Genomic DNA, 20,737 nt, shown 5'->3' on the forward strand with positions numbered 1-20,737 from the left:
CACAGAAATAGCTAACAGACACATGAAAAAATGTTCATCATTAGCAATCAGGGAGATTCAAATCTTTTCTTTTTTTTTTTTTTCCAAAGATTTTATTTATTTGACAGAGAGAGAGAGATCACAAGTAGGCAGAGAGGCAGGCAGAGAGAGAGAGGAGGAGGAAGCAGTCTCCCCGCCCAGCAGAGAGCCCAACGCGGGACTCAATCCCAGGACCCTGAGATCAGGACCCAAACTGAAGGCAGAGGCTTAACCCACTGAGCCACCCAGGTATCCCAAATCTTTTCCATTTTTTTTTTTTTTAAGCTCTGACCTTGGATTTTTACCATTTTGCCCACTAATTTCCTATCCAGCTCTATAAAGCTTTCTATTAATTTGTACATGAAAGGTAGAGTTACACATACACACATGCGTTTTGGTAAAACTTGCATTAAACTCAACTATACCACAGAGATGCTAAATATTCATACACGTGGCTTTCCTAATAGTAATGTTGAATGTTGAACTGAGTATGAATTGAGGAACCCAAAAGTAAATATGCACATTGACCAAACCAGGGGGTGTACCACATTATAATAAAACGTTTTTCTTTCTGGAATAAGAAAACTGCTAATAATACTGGCAACTCCTGACTGCAGAAGCTTACACTGAGTAGATTTTGATGAAAATAAAACAAAGGATTTCTCAGGTTTTTACCTAAAGGTAAATGCTCCTAAAAGCCAACATCTAAACTTAATTCATCTGATGACAATGAACCTAGACACTGAATAGGCCTGCTTTATGGAACTTCAATGTGTTCTGCAGGAAAAATCATTTTGTCAATCAAGGTCAACTTGGCATGTTTCCTTATTTATTCTTAGCATTATAAAAAATTAAATTTCTACAGCATACAAGTTAAAAAAAAACACAGACAAACAAAAAACTATCTAACCCTCCTCTGCTAATTGCAAGTTTGGTGGAAGATGTTACCTTTACCCTTCTGAATAAAGGGACTAATAGTGGACAGAAATATTCAATGGATTTGACAAACATGGCAAATAAATTATTCTGTCCATATCCCAACCATAGCTATTAGATTAGTGGTTTTTAACACAAAGACACATAATCTGTTTGGAAACTTGGATTACTCTAAACTAAGAAACTGTTTTTCATCTACTATTTCTAAAACCTTTTAAAAATCCACACATCCTTTAGGGTAATGAATACTTCTGGGCCTCCCCTTCCTAGGAAACAAAAGTTAACACATACTAAGACTTAGATGTAGACAGATACTACATCGCTAATATATTTTTCCATAATATTTGACAAATGAGAGATTTATGAAATACTTCCGCTAATAGGAAGATAAGTATAATTCTGTCCCATTTCTGATACACATAGTTTTCTTCAAAGCAAATTCTTTAAAATGGGGGTGCTAATAACGTAGAAATAGCTCTTTTCATTTTTAATTTTTCTGTATGAAGATAAAATGTGATAATTTATCTGATGGCGTATTGAAAACTTAAAAGTTATATATATATAAACTAGCCTGTTTTTGAAATTGCCAACTTTATAAGGAAAACTATTTGTGACCTTGAATTCTACATTCCATTACCTTATTTTTAAATATCACCATATGCTAATCTAAAATGTTTTAGTAACATAGGAAGAAGCTTGCATTTATGGGCCCTGAACCAATCCTTTCTGGGTTACTGGATTTTCAATTACTAGAATTACTCCACTAAATATCATTTTAGTTGCCTGAAAGAATTAAAGCACTTTTCCAAAGCAGAAACTCCTAGCAGATGATACATGTCCTATGAAACTCTAACTTCTTGCAATGCAGGTAATCTCATATCTTTATTTGATAATTTTGTTATATTCATTTAGAAAAATTAACATTTGACTAAAAAAAAAAACCCTGCTTTTGTTTCTTTATCTTTCTTTTTTTTTTTTTTTTTTTGGCTAATTGAATTTATTTATTTTTTTAAATTTCTTTTCAGCATAACAGTATTCATTGTTTTTGCACCACACCCAGTGCTCCATGCAATCCGTGCCCTCTCTAATACCCACCACCTTGTTCCCCCAACCTCCCACCACCCGCCCCTTCAAAACACTCAGATTGTTTTTCAGAGTCCATAGTCTTCTCATGGTTCACCTCCCCTTCCAATTTCCCGCTTTTGTTTCTTTTGTAGTTTTGTTCTTGGAGAGAATTCTGTCGCTGTGTAGACAGCATTACAAAATTACACAGAAAAATTAAGGCTGCAATGGTTTCACATGCAATTCCTAAATTATCTCCTGTAAATTTTACACAGGGAAATGAAAGGTGTTACTTTCCAATATACATGAAGCTTTCTGGTCTGGAAAAATAATAACAGCATGGTTTTCACTAACAAAACATAGACCAACACAAAGCTTTGGTCTTTAACCTTATCTTCTCTTACCAGCTGCCATTCACAACCACAATAAAGATGTGAAGAGCTTAAATGTGGGCAGACACACACATTAGAATCTTGTAACAGGTCTAAGGGCTGCTACACATAGCCAAAGATATATAGCAGCACCCTTAGGGGTGTTGAGTGTTTTGCAAAATAAGTGGAACTATCTTGGGTGACCCACAGCCATGATGATATAAATTAGCAACCAAAACTGGGGCTAGTGCTAACAAGGGTTATGGGATGCCTAAGAGAAGACAGCAAGTCAAAAGGAGTCAGAACTTGAGTTCGAACCCTAGCTCTGTTTCTTACAAATTTGTTGACCTCAGTCAAGTTCTTCAATTCAGAAAGTGGTTTCTTTACCTGCAAATTAAGAAAGTTTATTTCTAAGAGTCAAGTACTTCCCCATAACCTTCATAAGCCTCTAGCCCAGAAGTTCTAAACCACTTGGGATAGCCTTTTGTTCTGTCTTCTTCGCTAAATGAGTCACTAGAGGATAGAAGTTATATCTAAAGGCAGCAAATACTGAGTACTTGCTAAATTGGCTAAATGCAACATTTCAACAAAGGAGTCATTTTAAAGATGACATACTCTAGACATTAAGTTTATCATACACCAGTTAATATTCACACCCTTCTACCTCCCTCATATGAAAGGGTCATTCCAATGGCTCTAGACTTTCATGGTACCATTATCTGCTCTTTTCTCCTGAAAAATCATGTCCTACGCTGGATTACATTTTGGGCTTATTTCTTATTTTCTCAACCAGATTAAAGAACCTTATGGGAGAACTCCTCTTCTGCATCATAGTTTTCATTCCTGCCTTATCTTACCTACTGCAAAAATACTTGCAGCTGAACGAGTAGGTATCACCAGATGGATGGATGAAAGAACAAATAAACAACCCAGAGTTCACGAGTCAGACTCTCTAATATCTGACCATTTCAGAGAGGAGTGGGGGAGTTTTCCTTTTCCAGAAGTCTTTCTACTTTGGCAGCAAGAGAGAAGTACATTATTTTTTTTTTTCTTATTTTACTTAATTCCATTAGAGATCTGGCAGGAAAACAGGAGGCGGGACAATAAATAAAATAAGGTCCAAATGGGTCAGTATCATTACTGCTACACATTCTGCATCTTGACCTTCACCTTGGAGTTTGGCCAGGCACCAACTGTTAGTCTGAGTGTGATAGATCTGAACAATCACGTAAGTGTAAAATGTCAAGGCTGCCCCTAAAACTGAGTCATAACAAAAGCAAAGCAAAACAAGCACCGGCTGCACACTGGCGGAATGGCACGGATTCAACCCCATGGAGTGAAATAAGCTCTTTGCCCTCAAATTTAACCTGATGCCAATGTCAGAACTTGAAGTTAGTGCATAGTCAATCTGACTATATAGCGCTTTTAAAAATGTTCCCACTCTTCTTAGAAACTGGAGTAGCACAGTAATTTCATGATGAATCTGACTACAATTACAATCATTAAAATAGTAACTTAATTTTATGCTGTCTTTAGGAAACGTTCAACCCAAGGGTTGCACATTCAAATTCTGAGTTACACTGGTTAATATCTTTAATTTCTATTATAAAGTAGTTAAATGTGATGGATTTCAATTAGTAAAACTTATGGACTATATGCATTCAAATTTTTGCTAAATATTTTGGAGTGTGTTAGTTTTCACTGTTAAAAGAATTCTTAAGATTATCTTCCGAAAATAAAATTAACACAACATTATTTATAGATACATATTTTTCTTTTCTTCATGCTACTTCTTTTCTTTTTCTGTTTTTAAGTAGGCTCTCCACTGGGCGTGGAACCTGATCTGGGGCTTGAATTAAGACCTGAGCTAAGACCAAAAGTCAGAGATTTAACAGTCTGAGCCCACTGGGTGCCTTTTCTGATATTTTTAATGTAAAATGTCTAGTTCCCGGGGTTCCTGGGTGGCTCAGTGGGTTAAATGTCTGCCTTTGGTTCAGGTCATGATCTCCGGGTTCTGGGATAAAGCCCCACGTTGGGCTCCTGGCTCCAGGAAGTCTGCGTCTCCCTCTCCCTCACCCTTCCCTCCACCACTCATGTGTGTTCTCTCTCTGTCTCTCTCAAATAAATAAATATAGATATATTTTTAGTGTTAGTGGCTGGGGCAAAGATGTATGGTATAAAGGTATCTGTTCTAGCAAGGAGGTGAAAGTTTCATGGGGTTTACAAGTTGGAAGCACACAATTTCAGTAAGTGCTAGAATAAGCTTACCTAGAAGCTTGGAACAGGAATCAATCAGGCAGAGTGTGAATGTGTTTTTATGCATTTGTGCATCCATGCACATATACATTGTACATAACAGGTACCTCCTCTGTGCATCAGTATGTGATGCATTGGGTAGGCTGAGATAAAGAAAGAATTTTTCCAAGCAAAAGAACATACACATCTTGATTGCAACCCTCACATGATTTTGTTGGGCTGGAACTAAGGACAGATACGGAGGACTGACAGAACGGTAGGCAAGAGCTAGATTACAAAAAAGTTTGAATGCTATGTTTCACAGTTTGGCATATGTAGGACATAAATAAAAGTGTAATTTTTAGTTTAAATATGTGTTTCAGTTTGGGTTTTACAGAATTCAGTAGAAGTTCTTTGTCTCCCGACAGCAAGAAATACACTGTTGATATGTTTTGTTCCACATTTCCTGTCTGTCACTATTAGATAGAAAATTCTTCATTTTCCCAATTTGAAGACAAAGTTCTCTAATTGTCCACATGTTTTTACAGGTGCTCACTTAACATACTGTCATATTTGATCATTGTTCAACTTTTTTTTCTTGTAGTAGATATTCAACCTTTAAGAATTATTATCTTGCCATTGAAATAGTTTATATAAGCATATGTCTAAGCAATTCCTAAAAACATAAAAATAGGAGGGAAAAATCTTTCCATGAATTAAAAAAGAAGAAGAAGAAGAATATATACAAACACACACAGAGACACAGATGTTTTCAGAAGTGTGGCATCTGTAGGCAAAGCCTCCGGGAGTTTTAATTTAATTCTTAAAATTCATCCAGATGTCTGGTATTTCATAGATACTGGCTAGGTGCTTAGCCTATAATTTATTTTAAGATTTGATAATTCTGGTAAAAAAGACAATTACATATACAGAGTGTGTATATATACACACCTCATGTATGCATATACACACACGTATGCATGCAAGCTAGACACCCAGTTGCTTTAGACTCTAACATAAAATTATGCACTAGCTTGTCAAGGTAGTCTTAATTCCTTTATCTTGCACACCATACACCTGCACCCAAACAAAGCTGGACAACACGTCCTTTACAAATTTTAGGACTATAACTGCTTCACTCATTCATTATGTTGAGGAAGACAGCATGTTCTTGTCCAGATGAATAATTCAATATGAAATTCTTCTGTGATTCAAGAAGCAGTTTTATGTAGTGTATCTAAGACAAAACCTTTATCAGCCTAATAGGACCAGCAAAACATCATTCATCTTGATTTCTTCATGCATGAGAAGAACAGGATAGAATATCTTGTGTTATTTCCACATCATCTTTAATATACAGTTGTCATCACCGATTCATATACATATTTCTTGGAGCCACAATATTCAAATGAGTGTTAGATTTTTTTCCCTTCTGAATTTCCCTTCTCTTTTTCAATCTCTCTCTAGAGATCTGCTACCAGCACACTCTGCTGGCACTTATCACACATCTTGAAAAGGGAACACTTGATAAAAGTCTCTATCTTTGACCAGTCTGAAGCATGTCAGGAGCCAGTGCTAAGAAAAGAAAAAGCAATTTAGGCATAAATGTTCTCACAATGATACTTCAACTCCTGGCCCAAGAGGCATGCAATGGGGTCCTTTATCATAGTACTGATTGTCCCAGGGAGGTTTTGTTTGGAAGAATGGGTCAGAAAAGAAAGACCCCAGGAGCTAGCACAATTTCCACTAAGCCAAGAGGAGCATTTGTACACCACTGCATCAGCTCTTTAAGTGCTGATAGAAATGTGTCCCTTTTCAAATGACTTCATATTTCTCCTTAAATTTCAACAGAGCTATAGATTCATAAGCCACAAAAGTATGTGTTTCTCTCCTTATAGAAAGCAGGCAATGCTGATTAGGAAGACCATGGGATATTTCAGGAGCAGACATGAAAGATAGAATCTTGCATATAAATAAGTATGTTTTATAGTTATATTTATATATACTATACACTATACTATATCATATATACAAACAATATAATACCAAAGATACATAACTTTCTGATATCAAGCCCAGCTTGTATATTGTTGTTATTTTCAACATTTAGGATATTTGTTTGAGGACTATGTCAAGAAAAACAACTTTTCCCATCTTCCTTATGAAAATAAAACAAAGCTAATTCCCACTTTTTCTCTATTAAAAACTGTGTACCCATCTCCTAAATGACACTGGAATTAGTATTTCCTAACAAAATATTCATCTACCATTTCTATTTCCAGTTTACCACTGTTATGATTTGGATTCTACCAAAATGGAAGGGGGAAAAATGTTTGTGCTTATCTTTGCCTGGCACTGGGCCTACTGTAAACAGCTGACTTTAGAGAGTAATTCTTAGGAAAGAACCCAGATTTTGTGACCTTCCAACTGATTGAATTTCCCAAAGAGACTTTGTTTCTGGATGTTTGCTTTCAGTCTTTTTTTTTTTTTCTTTTTTATATTCTATTTATCTGACAGAGAGAGAGAATGAGCACAAGCATGGAGAGAAGCAGAAGGCAAGAGAGAAGAAGGCTACGCTGAGCAGGGAGCCTGATATGGGGCTCGATCCCAGGACCCTGGGATCATGATCTGAGCTGAAGGCAGACGCTTAACTGACTGAGCCACCCAGACACCCCTCAAAAATCTTTTTGTCATTAGAAAGGTTTATCACTTCAAGTGCCTGATCAAATAATGTGAATTCAAATAAACACTTGGAGTCAATTAACCCAGAGCAAGCAAATATTCCTTTGCATTTCTACTGCTTCTCAATAATAGATTCAACAACATTTCACTCTCAGCACCTTTGAGTCATATGAATACAATATCTCTGGATTATAATTTTAAATTTAAAAAAGAGAGAGAGAGAGAGGGAAAAAAGGGGATACAAAGAGGACTAAATCATAAGGATGAATAGAGCAAACTTAAATAACATAGCGACTTTATCCCATGAATATATTTGCAATTCACTGAGACTTGATAAAGAGAACTATATACTAGAACCAGAAGAAATGTTCTCAGATCTTACCAGTTAGATGACTAAGGTATATCTCTATACTCAATATATAGCCTAATTAACTCCTGACAGATAGTCACTGAAGGGACATTAGAAATGTCAAGTGTTCCTTACCTCTAGATCTAGAGAGTTTCAAAACAAATAAGCAAACAAACATTAGGGATTAGACTTGATGACCTTTATGAAAACCCTGAAATCTGATGAGCAGTATCTCAGAATTCCTTAGATTAATGAGGACCATTGTTCTTCCATGGAACCATCTATGCACAAATTATAAAAGTCTAAAGCTTTGCGATATTCCCCCAATCAAGAACAAAAACACAAAGCTGACCACTTCAAGTTTTAAAGCTTCTTACTTATTATATTTTGTATAAGTAGTACTCTGTAAAAAATAACCAGATTAATCATTAATCAAGTATATACTCTCAATGAATATGTCATCTAGCAATAGGTGGAGGTAAAGACATAAAAATTATATTTAGGAAGAATATGATAGGTATGGATTCTTATGGGATTTGAGATGCAGAGAGAAGAAAAGTGACATACTTTTAAGGACAAATTTGGAAGAACAATAAGACAGAAAATGAAGCTGAGACAGAAAAATAAGGTGTGTTTATGGTGCAGAAAATTGCAGGTGAGCAACAGAAGTTTGGAAAGGTAGGTTGTGGTCAAACCACAGAGGACCAGGAGGCTAAGCCACGAAGGTACATTGAAGGTTTCTGAAAGGGTAGGTGTTGTGATCTTCCCTGTATAGTATAAATGGACAAGAGAATGAAGGATATGGTTGTCAAGGGACAAAAGAGGAGACACCTGGACTTGCGCGGAGATTAGGGCAATTGTATGGGTAAGGCACAGACTCAAACGAGGCTAGGATGAGGGGAGTAACCAAGACGGAACAAGTAAAGGATGAGAGGGGAGTGGATTCCAGCACCTGAATAGACATGGACTGAGACAGAAGAGGCAGAGACACCTAGGATGTTTCAACTCTGTGAACTACAGGACTAAAAATGAAACTAGGAAGACAGGATGAGACAAAGTTGGAGATGGTGGTCAAGGTTAAGCTTTTTTATTTTTTTTTCCCCTTGTGAACCTGAAAACAGGTGTTGAAAAGCCATCCCAGGGAATGACTGATAAGTCATGGAATAAGTTATGGAAAGTCAGGTCAGGTTTTAGCCTAGAAATGTGGTATGCTGAGACATCTAGGGACAAATGATAGTTGAAGCCACAAAGGAATGCTGTGTTACTTCTTGCTAATTTCGGCTTCTCCTTCCTCGAGGAGATTATTTTTCCCTGCCCATTATAATCAATCTTGATCATGAGATTTGACAAAGTAAAGGGAGAAGAATATTATATGTCACTCCCACTAAGAAGCTTTGAGAGCCTATTGATTCACAATCTTTTTTCTACCCCTACTATAGACTTGGCAATGCCCAACTAGTGAGTCCTTCATTAGCTTAACCTAAAGTTATATTAATCTGGAAACAACAACAACAACAACAAAAACACACAGCTAATATGTACTGTGAGAAATAATTAGTTGTAAAAGCTGCTAGGATTTGGAGGTTGGTTATGACTGCAGTATAAACTAACCTAACTTAACTCATAGACCATGGGAATGAACAAGATTACCCAAAATGGAAAACTAAAGAAAGATCAGAAGATGACCAAGCCTGGGACTTAATTCTACGTTTGTGAATTTGTCATTTCACAGGAAGAAGAATGAACTACATTTGCTAAGTTACTTTGGGAATACTTCTTAATTTTTCTCATTACTTTTTCTGTGTTAAAAAACCCGACTTTATAAAAGAAAAAACTCGCTAGATGAGACAAAATCATTTTGGCCATATTCGGAAACATTTGCTCTTTGAATTATCTCTAATGATTAGCAACCGTTCTTACGTACCAACAATTTTAAGTGTTTAATATATTTTTAAACATATTATTTTTGTCTGGAAATTTTTCTTTGTGTCAATTCACTAACCTAACACCCTTCATTAAATTATGAGAAATAAAATTATGCTTTAATGTTAGGGAGTTTCATCTTGCCTAAAGGTAGGGGAAGTAGGCTTTCTGTGAGCAGTTGGTGGTTGATAACTGAATATTATTTTTTGCTCACCATGCCAGCAGGCAGACTGACATAAGCAATGACAAAAAAAAAAAAAATCCCAAAATTATAGATCATGAATAAGAACTTACCCCACAGGTCATGTAGACATATTTGTTCCCCTAAGACACCAGTTAAAACCCATAATATATGATTTAGGAATTTAAGAGAAATTGTCTGTCAAAATTATTTTTATCAAGCAGCTCTGCACTGAAACTTTGCTTATTATGACTATTCTACTGCTTGTATTTTAGAGAAACCCAGGAAAATCTCCAAATCAATGTTCTAATTAAAGTCCACACCACTTCTTATCTTTTTCACTATTGTTGTCCACCCTTATTTAAGGTGCTCATCTATCAAATCATTGTATACTTGGCATTTTTAAAAGCAATTGGTTTTTTATACAGCTGGATTATTTTTATTAAAAATGATTTTGTAAAATGTGATTTAATGCATCTATATCTGCTTTGTATGGATAAGCCCACAAAACACAAAACAACCTTGCATATTAAGCAGTAGGGTTAAGTTTTTTATTCTTAAAAAATACATGATCTTTGATTCTAGAGTCTTATCTCTTTCTCCTTCTGCCTCCAAGTATTTGATTATTCTAGGAAACTGGCTCAGAGACCCATCTTGTTTTCAGGGTTGTATTTCTTCCTAATCAGTATGAAGGAGCAGACAGTAATAAAGGACAAGTAACAATTTTAAGAAAACTCCAATTTTTCAGCATAGATGCAACTAATTTATATTGCAATACAAATGGGTAAGAAGGCTATAAAAAGACGGGAGCTCTCTTGAGCTACCTCTCATAGGTAGATTTGTTGAAATCCCAATTTAAGGACAGAATTCAGTGTAAAGCATCTGATGAGTGTGCTGAAATTTTTAGTCTTTCAACTTAAATGATTTTTTTTCTGGGTATAAGTTCCCATGAATTAGGAAGGGAAGGTAATTCTGACGCTCATAACTTTCTTCCTTTGGCTTCATGATATTTGTACAAACTTTATAGACTTTGCTACCCTTTCTGTCCTTCTGAAATTTTCTTAGCTTCATCTTGAAAGGGTCCTTCACCATTTCAACACCATTCCAACCATTCGATAAGTGCTGACCTCTCTGGTGGGAGTCTATTTCTTTTATTTATTTATTTATTTATTTATTTATTTATTTATTTAAATGTAGGTTCTCTCCACAGCCCAATCCAAACCTGTTTCCATTTAACTTCTAAAAGGACAGAAGCTTGATGACTGCCAACCTTTCCATTTCAGTGTCTAAGATTGAGGGATGGAGTTATATATTCATAAATTCATAACTCATTTATTATTCTTGTTTCCTAGAATAGTTAAATACTTGGAGGCAGAAGGAGAGAGAGATAAGACTCTAGAATCACAGATCATGTGTTTTTTAACAATAAAATTTTAACCCTACTGCATAATATGCAAGGTTGTTTTGTGATTCATGGATTATCCACACATAAAAGACAAAGATGCATTAAATCACATTTTACTAATTTTACAAAATTATTCTTAATAAACATAATCCAGAGACAATATACATGGGAGCATTTCCTAACCCAAGTTAGCAGTTTTACCCACCATGTACAAATATATTTTTAAATGAAGAGAATCCTCAATTTAACAGATTTTTTTCATTTTAAATAAGAGTCAAGAAAAAAAAGGGGGGGGAGACAAGGTAACCTAAATAGCAATTGATAAAATTAGCTAAGAACAGTAAAGACTGGGGACAAGCAAAAACTTTACATTAAACCCCTCTCTTTATATCAAACGAATTTATTTTGCCCTTCCTACTTCCTATCCTTTGCCAAAAAAAAAACCAAAAAAAAACAAACAAAAAAAAACCTCTTTATGGCAATATGGCTTTAGGGATCCCAATTTGTACCCTGATATCTAGGAGCAGAAATTACACTCACCTGCTTCATTACTCTTCATTCCCCTACAGCACCCAAAATAAGGCAGTGAATTTTCAGTTAATAGAGAAAAGATTAATGCTTTCTTGATAAGGTTTTACATCTGAATTAATAAGATGGCATAATCCAGCTCTTGCTCTGGATACCAAAGAATTGAACATAAAAAGAGCTTTTTTTTCCCCCTTTAGTATGCTGTGACAGAAAACTGGATGAGTCAGAGAACCAAAGGAGTGAGAGAAAATGCAGCCATGCAACAGATGTTTTACTCAGTACCTACAGCATGCTAGACCAGGTTCCAGGGTACAGAGATGACAGGTGCGCTCAGCCTCAGAGAGTACATGGGGTTCTCAGGGAGTAGGCAGCACAATGCATCTACCAATAATACTTAGGTAAAGGACATGACGTGTGTCATGGGAACTCAGAGCAAACATCATTATCCCTTACAGATTCACGGAGGAGCACACATCTCTCCAGAACCTGTGAGGAGCATATATGTGTCTAATCGATGCCACCATGTATAATAAAGTTGCTTTAATCTGGTCTGTTTGTTCACTGTAGCATTTTACATTTTCATCAGTTATGGCTGGAAGATTCTCTTCTAGTTAAGATATTACTATTGATGATGACATAAATGCTTCTTGACCAGAGTCCTTTGTAGGGATTAGAAAACAACCAACAGGTACCGGCCATTGTGTTCTATAAATTGATGTATGATTGATACATCAATGAGCCACACAGAACTTTTTATGTAAATATTGAGGACCAGCGGTCTTATATTTAAAAACGTCAGCTTAGGGAAACCCCACTGGCTTCTCCCGCTATGAATAAACTGGTTGCTTGCAGGAACTATCCCAAGAGGCCATTCAGAGGCCATTATTTCACTGTGAAGACTCTGTTAAAAAGAATAATTGGTATCAATAACACTTACCTGGGTATGCAGAGGGAAGGTTACCCAGCCATAACAAGCCCAGAATCACACAGCCACTACTTAAAACAATGCAGTGTTTGGGATTTATGAGAATAAGTCCTGTCAGTAATAATGCCCTTATTGGGGCCTTCTCGACTCATTTGGCATACGTTGCAGTGTACTCACAGTTAAATCAAATCTGCCATGCGGTTATAGGCTAAGGTGCTGCGTACAAGACAGAAACGATACATAGTGAAAAGGTTTGCTTCTCAGAAACACGGCTTCAAGTGCCTTTATGCTTTCGTGTCCCCCTAAAGCAGTCCCAGGACCATTTCGAATGCAAAATCTGCAACATAACTAGTGATTATCTTAATCAATTGCTTAAGGGTATTGGAAAAAGGAGGGGAAACAATTACCATTATGCAGAAAGATGGATCAAGCATGAGTCGATGTGGCAGGAACATAAGGAAACAGACATGGGGCTAGACAAGGGAAGGGACCCCCAAACAACGATGATGACAACAACAAAGATCATCGCTTAACCTGTTTTGTCAGAGCTGGTATTGATGGTATTGGTAGTGATGGAGGTGAAGGTAGTCTTTGCGCTGTCCTTGGCAGTTACAGATTTCTGCTTATTTTTCATGGCTTCCAGTGCTTTGAGCTTCTTGGCATGTTTCGTGCCTTTGTAGTGGGCCGCAGCCTGGCTCTACAAAGGAGAACAAAATGAACCATGCAATCAGGCTCATTTCTAAACTGGCATTTCTCTGTATTACTGCAAATACAGACTCCCTTTCAATAATAGGTACCATTCAAGCTAATTCTGGTGGTGGCCGAACAATAGGGTGCTATTTAGAATGATGCTAGAAAGCAACGGGAATCACGTTCTGAAACCTCTGGACCGAAGGAAGAAATATTCTATTGTTTGTCTTAAGAGAAATGTAGCTGGACACTAACACGCTGACAACGTTTTCTTGGTGGAGTGGAAAAAAAAAAAGGTAAGAATCTATACTCATATTGCTTTTGTTTTGCTACAGAAGATGATGGGCTCCCGAAGATTAACAAGGGCCCCACAAAAAAGAGTAGCTCTCACCTTCTTGGCTTGGGAAATGTGTTTTCTCTTTCTACAGTGTGTCTTATTAATACAACCTTCAACAGGTGTCTACAAGGAAAGTTCACATATACCAAGGGAAGTGGGCACCCCGGAGACTAAGACTGAAGCTCGAGAGTTCAAAAGCAAATGCACTGCTTAAATCCAGATGAAGCACACAGAAGTTGGGCAATTTTCTGATTCTTTCTTTCTCCTTGCTTCCTACAGAGGTAGCCTGAGAAATTCCAGGGAGTGGCATTCCTTAAACATGCGGGTCTTTCACGCTCTAGCCCATTGTCAGGAGGCTCCAGTGTGTTTTGACTATTTAATGGGGCCAATACACTAATACTATTCTTTTATCTGTGATTTCCGGGATTTTCTTTTTCAACAGCAGTATGTATTTTCCCAAGTTTACATTTTCTTAACACGATTTTGTTGTTGTTGTTACTAGAGACACATATAATTAAGATAGAAAATCATTTTAAAGAACTCTGTGTTTATTGGTGTTTATTGGAAAAAAGGAAGACTTGGTGGCTTGGGTTGGGATGGGAGAGGGCAGGGAGATTCTTAGGTCAGATTCTTAGATCAGCTCAAAACCCTTAAAAAGTCACCTCACAAAGAAGAAATCTCAGTGGAGGACTGTATCGGTAAGACTACCTACCACTTCCCACGACTTATTTAAACTCCATGTTCCACTCCGTGTTCTGGCTCCATTTTGCCAGAAAAAATAATAACCACACTCTCCTCTGTCACAGCAACTGTGGTAGGGAGGGTTACGGTAAAATATCTTTTTATAAATAGATAAATAAATAATCCACACCTTCATTTGCATCATTCTGACAAGTGTTCTCAAAGGACTAGGTACCGTTATTGAAAGAACACTGGACAAGGAACTTATATTAGAAACAGTTTGAACAGAGAAGACACTCATGCATCAGTTACAAGTTTTCCAACAACACGTAACATCAAAAGACATAGTATGAGCCAAAATGTGAAGTTAAGACTTGCTAGAGTTAATTGAAGAACCAGTAATAGATTGGATTGGGTTGATTCTACATAAAGAATGCTACTTTGATGAACATAGTTGCATCCCCCTTTTTTTCTGCCTAGTTCTCCTTTTTTAATAAATCAAGTCCTTTGGCCATTTCTTTTGAGGGCAATATGCTATATTCAATTAAATCCACAATATAAATAGTAATCTTCTCTAGGCATCTGGCTACATACTTCCCTTAAAGTGAAGTTCTTCTCTTCTATCAGCATTCCTACCCTTGACATAAAAGTGAATGTTTTACATAAAATACATTTTAAAAGAGAAGGTTTAGATTAACAGTGCTATCTCCACTTCACCACCAAAATACACATTTTAGGGTTCCTAACAAATCTTCATTCTCAGTAGGATTTCAAATCACACAAGATTTTGTTTTAACATACCATAAGACCAGGTGAATCTCACTATTTTGGATATTGAGAAATTCACTTCAAAAAACAAACAAACAAACAAACAAAAAACCCAAAACAAAAAACCCTCTGCAAGTGAAGAAAGTACTTACACCCCCAAAATATTTTCTGCACAGATACAGCTAAGCCAATGCTTCCAACTCAGGCTCAGTGAAATGAGCTGGCTCATTTCAGTGAAATGGCTCAGGAAGTCATGAGGAAAAGGGGGTAACAGAATGAGCAATAGTTGTTGGGCTCCTAAGTGCGACACCTGATCCATTAAAAATCATGATAAAAAAAATGCTTACTCACTTGTTAATTGAATAATAGTCCCAAAGCATCTTGATAATAATTATTTTAATTAAAAATCATCTGACTAAAAAAAAAAAAGAAAAAGGTAACTAAGCCTTCCCTAAATATGAAAAATAAATGAAGATCCAAAGTGCTGCAGAGAGATCTGGATGTGTAAAATTTGGGGAAATATAAAGTATAGAGGGGTTGACAGCCCTGGAGGTGATAACAATGATGCAGGGCATACAGGATGTAGGCATATAAGTTGGAAATTGAATGTAAACAGATAGCCCTTCCTGGATATTTCACATTTTCTTTGTCATAGACTTTCACTGAATGCTTATAGAATTTATTGGACTGCTCTTGGGTTTTCCTGGTTTAGATTTTTCTAGTCAATGCATATTGACCCCCTAACTTTTGATCCATCTTGATACAGGTGGGCTGTATGAAGGTGTGTTTCTTGCGTGAAGGAAGTACACCCAGTGAGCTCTCTCTACCCCTTTTGACCACTTCCTGGATTGAATAAATTATTCAGCTCCATCTAATATTTCTGTAACTATAGACAAAGCTGGAGTCCCGCTGGGAGATTTTGAAAAAACAGCAGTTGTCCAGAGATGTTTCTTTGGACCTCAGCTGCTTTTCCTTTGCACAGAGAGGCACTGGATGCCCCATACCACCCTATATTCCCACCCCTCAGGGTTGTTTCGTATTATTAGCCAGTTTCTGAATCAAGTCACTCCCGGAAACTTGGAAACCATCAGACACAAGCAAACCATTATTTTTCACAAGAATAGTTTCAAGGTTAAATAAATGTACTACTTCATTATGGCACACTTCAGCATTCCATATTTTAAAACTGAAACAGAATCAGGTGATCACAGTACACACAGACGTGAGCAGAACAATAGAAACCGGGCTTTGACAACTTCCTTTTAAATAATGAGTGTGATATTAGGGTACTGTATAATAAACATCACTATTACTGACCTTGAAATAGCACATGACAGCATGAAATCTAACAAGTGTCATCCCAGAGGCAAGTGCTGACATTAAAGAAATGTACACACATTCCTGTAGAATAGAATGATGCCACTTTAAATGTCATCACCACATCCCAGTTATCAGGAGCCAGTCAGACTTTCTCATCTTCAAATTTCATCTTTAGCATTTCAAAATGGCTTCAAGTTTAAATGCAACTGAAGTCCCAAAGCAGACAAAAATAATTGTTACATGGTCCACAGTGGGAGAGGAATCTCATTCTTTTAAACACACACACACACATGCATTTGTTTTACTTATCTAAGTAAGAGGCCAATTGCTAAATCACTTTTATCTTATGAAGCTCACTGAAAATTTGGGGAAAGACGTCCCATCTATCATCCCATAAATCCCATTTATCTCGTTAGCACCAACACATTGTATGTTTTTACTCTACCCCTCTTTAATAGGAGGTGTCTTAATATGATTTTTAAAAACTAAGTTAGCACACGCATCTAGTTCCCATAACCAATTAGTCTTCATGAACAAATGTGATCTCAAAAGGAACATGGTAGCCTTTGTGAGCTTGAGCAAATATGATGTAACTTTACCATATATGAAAATGCATTAAAACTAAATGAACACTATCATATTAAAAGGCAACATCAGAAAAAGAAAGAGTAGTTACTAGACAAGTCATAATCCTTTTTGAGGAGGGGAGGGATAATACTTAAGTCAGATGAATTCTTTCTCCCTTCCTTCCTTCCTTCCTTCCTTCTTTCTTTCCTTCCCTTCCCCTTTTTCTTTCTCTTTCTTTCGTTCTTTCTTTCTTTCTGGAAAGTATCGGATATTTTTAATTCTAGCTTAAATTGTTGTTTTGGACATAAAGAAGAAAATGATAAAACATGATATAGTATCCTAAACTCTAAAACACTTACTTTAGATTTACATTTTAGGGATTATTAAAAATCACTTCATGAAAAAGTTCAACATTTCGATTTATCCATGTACAGTTGTTTTTATGTTGTATATACTCTCTCAAGTTTAGTACTGAGGTAGTGTTTATAGACTCGGCCCTATAGGTTAGGACAAGTATGCATTTTATATTGGTCAGCAGCTTATTAAATATTCTAAATATTACTTTTGCAATGCCAATCGGAGATTTCTATTCTATTCTTATTCTATCTTATTGTTATTCTATCCCTATTGTATCTTAATTCTTTTATTATCAACTCTCAGCTTCATTGTCATTGATATAAATAATTAGTTCTCGTAGTGTGGTCCTCAGACCAGTAGTAGCAGAGATCTTTCTAGAAATGCAAATTCTCACCCTCTATCTGAGCCATTCTGAATCAGAAACAATGGAGCTGGGGGCTTAGCAAAGTGGGTTTTACAACCTCTCCAGGTCCTTGTAGCCCATACTAAAGTTTCAGAACCATGCATCTTTTTTTTTTTATTAATTTTTTATTTTTTATAAACATATATTTTTATCCCCAGGGGTACAGGTCTGTGAATCACCAGGTTTACACACTTCACAGCACTCACCCAAACACATACCCTCCCCAATGTCCATAATCCCACCCCCTTCTCCCAAACCCCCTCCCCCCAGCAACCCTCAGTTTATTTTGTGAGATTAAGAGTCACTTATGGTTTGCAGAACCATGCATCTTAAATATGCTAGAGCACTTCCTTCAAAGATGGCCCCTTCTTTAATAAATAGCCAAAGTTTAGATTTTTTAAAAAAGATTTATTTATTTTAGAGGGACTGGGAAGGACAGAGGGAAAGAATCTCAGGTAGACTCCCTGCTGAGTGTGGAGCCCACAGAAGACACAGGGCTATCTCAGGACCCTGAGATTTGACCTGAGCTAAAGTCAACTGAGCCACCCAGGCATCCCTCAAAGTCTAGATTTTTAAAGCTTAATATCGAATCATTTAACATTAAATGTGAACAATGGGTATCACCCAAGACAAACCAAAAGTTCCTTTCCTTTAAAACAAGTCACAGTAAGAAATAAAAAATAACTGACCACAGGTAGTTGGGGAACTTCTACCAAAGAGGGATGGATGCAAAAGAGCAAATCAACCTTAGTAACTTTCAAGCAATTCTAAAACCCCATAGAAGTGCTTCCCAAGTCTTTGAAATTTTCTCTTTCCAGTTTTTACCTTTTCTTTTCAAGCTAATTATTATTGCAGAATGATCCTCTGACCCCATTATTTAACCTTTATATTGAATGCTTTGCTATGGTTTCTTTTTCAGGGGCCTGGGAATAGTCCCAGCTGTATGAAAAAAATAAATAAAAATCAAGCCCTGTGCACAACGTTTAAAATGTTCCTATAACAAGTATCTAATCTACTATTTTACATGCATCCAACTGACTTAGTGTTAGTCATGTCTAGCTTCTTTCATTATGTATTTAGGGCTCTTTTCCCAAGGGAGACTTCTAGCCAGCAGACAAATGAAGACCATTCAGGTAAGTTAAGAAAGTGTCTCTCCTATTGATCCTTTTAACAAAATATTTGAAGAAGAAATTTAAAAGACAGAATAGTTCATTGTTTTGCACTTGCCTTACTGCTGTGAATATGTGTACCTTTCAAATTCTCTTACATAATGGGGAAAATGATGTGATACAGATATTTTTATCACTTAATCACATGTCCCATAAAGAATATTTAATAATTTATTTTAACACTTGATTGTGTAGTTAACATGTAAGTAGATGAGTGCATTATGAATAAAAATGAAAATTTCCTTGCACCGAGTACCGAAGTAAAAAAACATGATTCAATTAAGAGTGTTCTCTGAGCTCAAGTGATTGATGCCTTACTTTAAATGTGTTCCTGTCTTCTGTACTTTTCAATATAGAAATGAACAGTAAGAGTTGCAGGAATTGAAAAAAAAAAATAGAACAAAAGAGATAGTGCCACAAGAGTAGAGTGATTTTTATACACCACCACTACCCTCTGGAAGAAAGAAATTCTAAATAAACAAAGAAAAAGAAGAGAGGGTTGTCACAGTTTCTCAGATACATTAAGTAACTCTTTGGTTTTTTATAAGCAAAGAAAATACCTCATCACTAAGTACTTATGTAGCTGTAAAAAAAAGTAATCTAGATGGACTCACTTATCAAAGTTTCTCAATGCATCTATAGACTTCATGACTTTTAAGCATTGAGCACTTAATGTTTTTAAGTATTTAAGGTTAGTGCTAAAGTACAGAACATATTTGAGTGAGAGAAGCTAATTTGAGAGGTCCTGCCTGGTTCCTGCTGTGAAACCACTGTTTTTGTGTATTTGGAATCCAAACAGCTGTCTCATTGACCTCTCTTGGTGGGGTCCTGGCTGGGGGGCACTGGCTCACAGTGGGCTCTGGTATGGATGCATGATGTAAGTATGGAATGTAGATGATGTAATGAAGCCAAAAGGAATATCTGGCTTTGCCTAAGTTTGGTCAATATTGATAGAAGCTTTTTGTAAGCCTAATACTTCTAATGAGTTTTAACTCTAGTGATATAATCACAAACAACGTTTTATATGGAAATCAGAAAAACCACTTTGTCTAACCACTCAACCAGTATTCAATATCCTGTCACAACACCCATAGCTTAACATTCTGCTCAGTATGTGCTGGTCACGTACCACTTAAAATGTGGGACGGGAGTTACAAATGTTGAATCTAATTATATTTGAGGGTCAAGCTGTCATAGGTATTGGTATCAGTAACAGAGAAAAAGGGCTTTATTTCCCTGCATGGCATGTGTGCTTCCTCTAAATAACCCCCAACTTCCTCCTCCAGGCAACCTACCTGTCCCCTGGCACAACCCTACAGTCCTGACCCCTCACAGTCACCATGTATGCTCTCTAGAGAGAATACCTGCTTGCTGTGTAGCTCAGGGAGCCATAGCTCTTCCTTTTATTCTCTTAAGGGTAATACCACAAGAAGAAATAATTTCCAAGCCTTTGCGTGACTCCTTCCCTCTGTCTGGAGAACCATTACTTGTTTGGCAGATATCTACTCATCACGTGTCACCTCCCCCACAGAGTCCTGAGTATCTCTGTGTTATAACACTTATGTCACTGACATAAGAAGAGTTCAATGTCTGTTTATTCTAATACAGAATCACTCTCTCAGCAGAGAGAGAAAGACCTGGTGTTACTCATCATTCTGGCCCTAGAACCTAGTATGGATCTCCGAATAGGTGCCTATTAAATGTGTGCTGAATTAATTTAACATTTTGATTTTAAAATGGAAAAATGCATATGGTGTCTCAACGGATTTTGTATGTGAACAGGGTTCAACTTAATTCTCTGCCATTCTTTGGCACTTTGCCTTATCTGTT

The 20,737-nt window shown here is 36.6% G+C and overlaps 1 protein-coding gene across 3 annotated transcripts in view; it reads right to left on the bottom strand.

Moving 5' to 3' along the window:
- ZNF385D (zinc finger protein 385D) overlaps positions 1 to 20,737 on the bottom strand; it is a 940,931-nt gene that overhangs the window by 72,842 nt on the left and 847,352 nt on the right. For all 3 annotated transcript variants that reach the window (XM_082729121.1, XM_082729123.1, XM_082729122.1), the window contains one exon: positions 13,150 to 13,312. In XM_082729121.1, the coding sequence (XP_082585247.1) occupies positions 13,150 to 13,312 (163 nt within the window). The remainder of the gene's footprint in view (positions 1 to 13,149; positions 13,313 to 20,737) is intronic.

Source organism: Mustela nivalis (assembly GCF_964662115.1).
Source record: "Mustela nivalis genome assembly, chromosome: 1".
NCBI lineage: Eukaryota > Metazoa > Chordata > Mammalia > Carnivora > Mustelidae > Mustela > Mustela nivalis.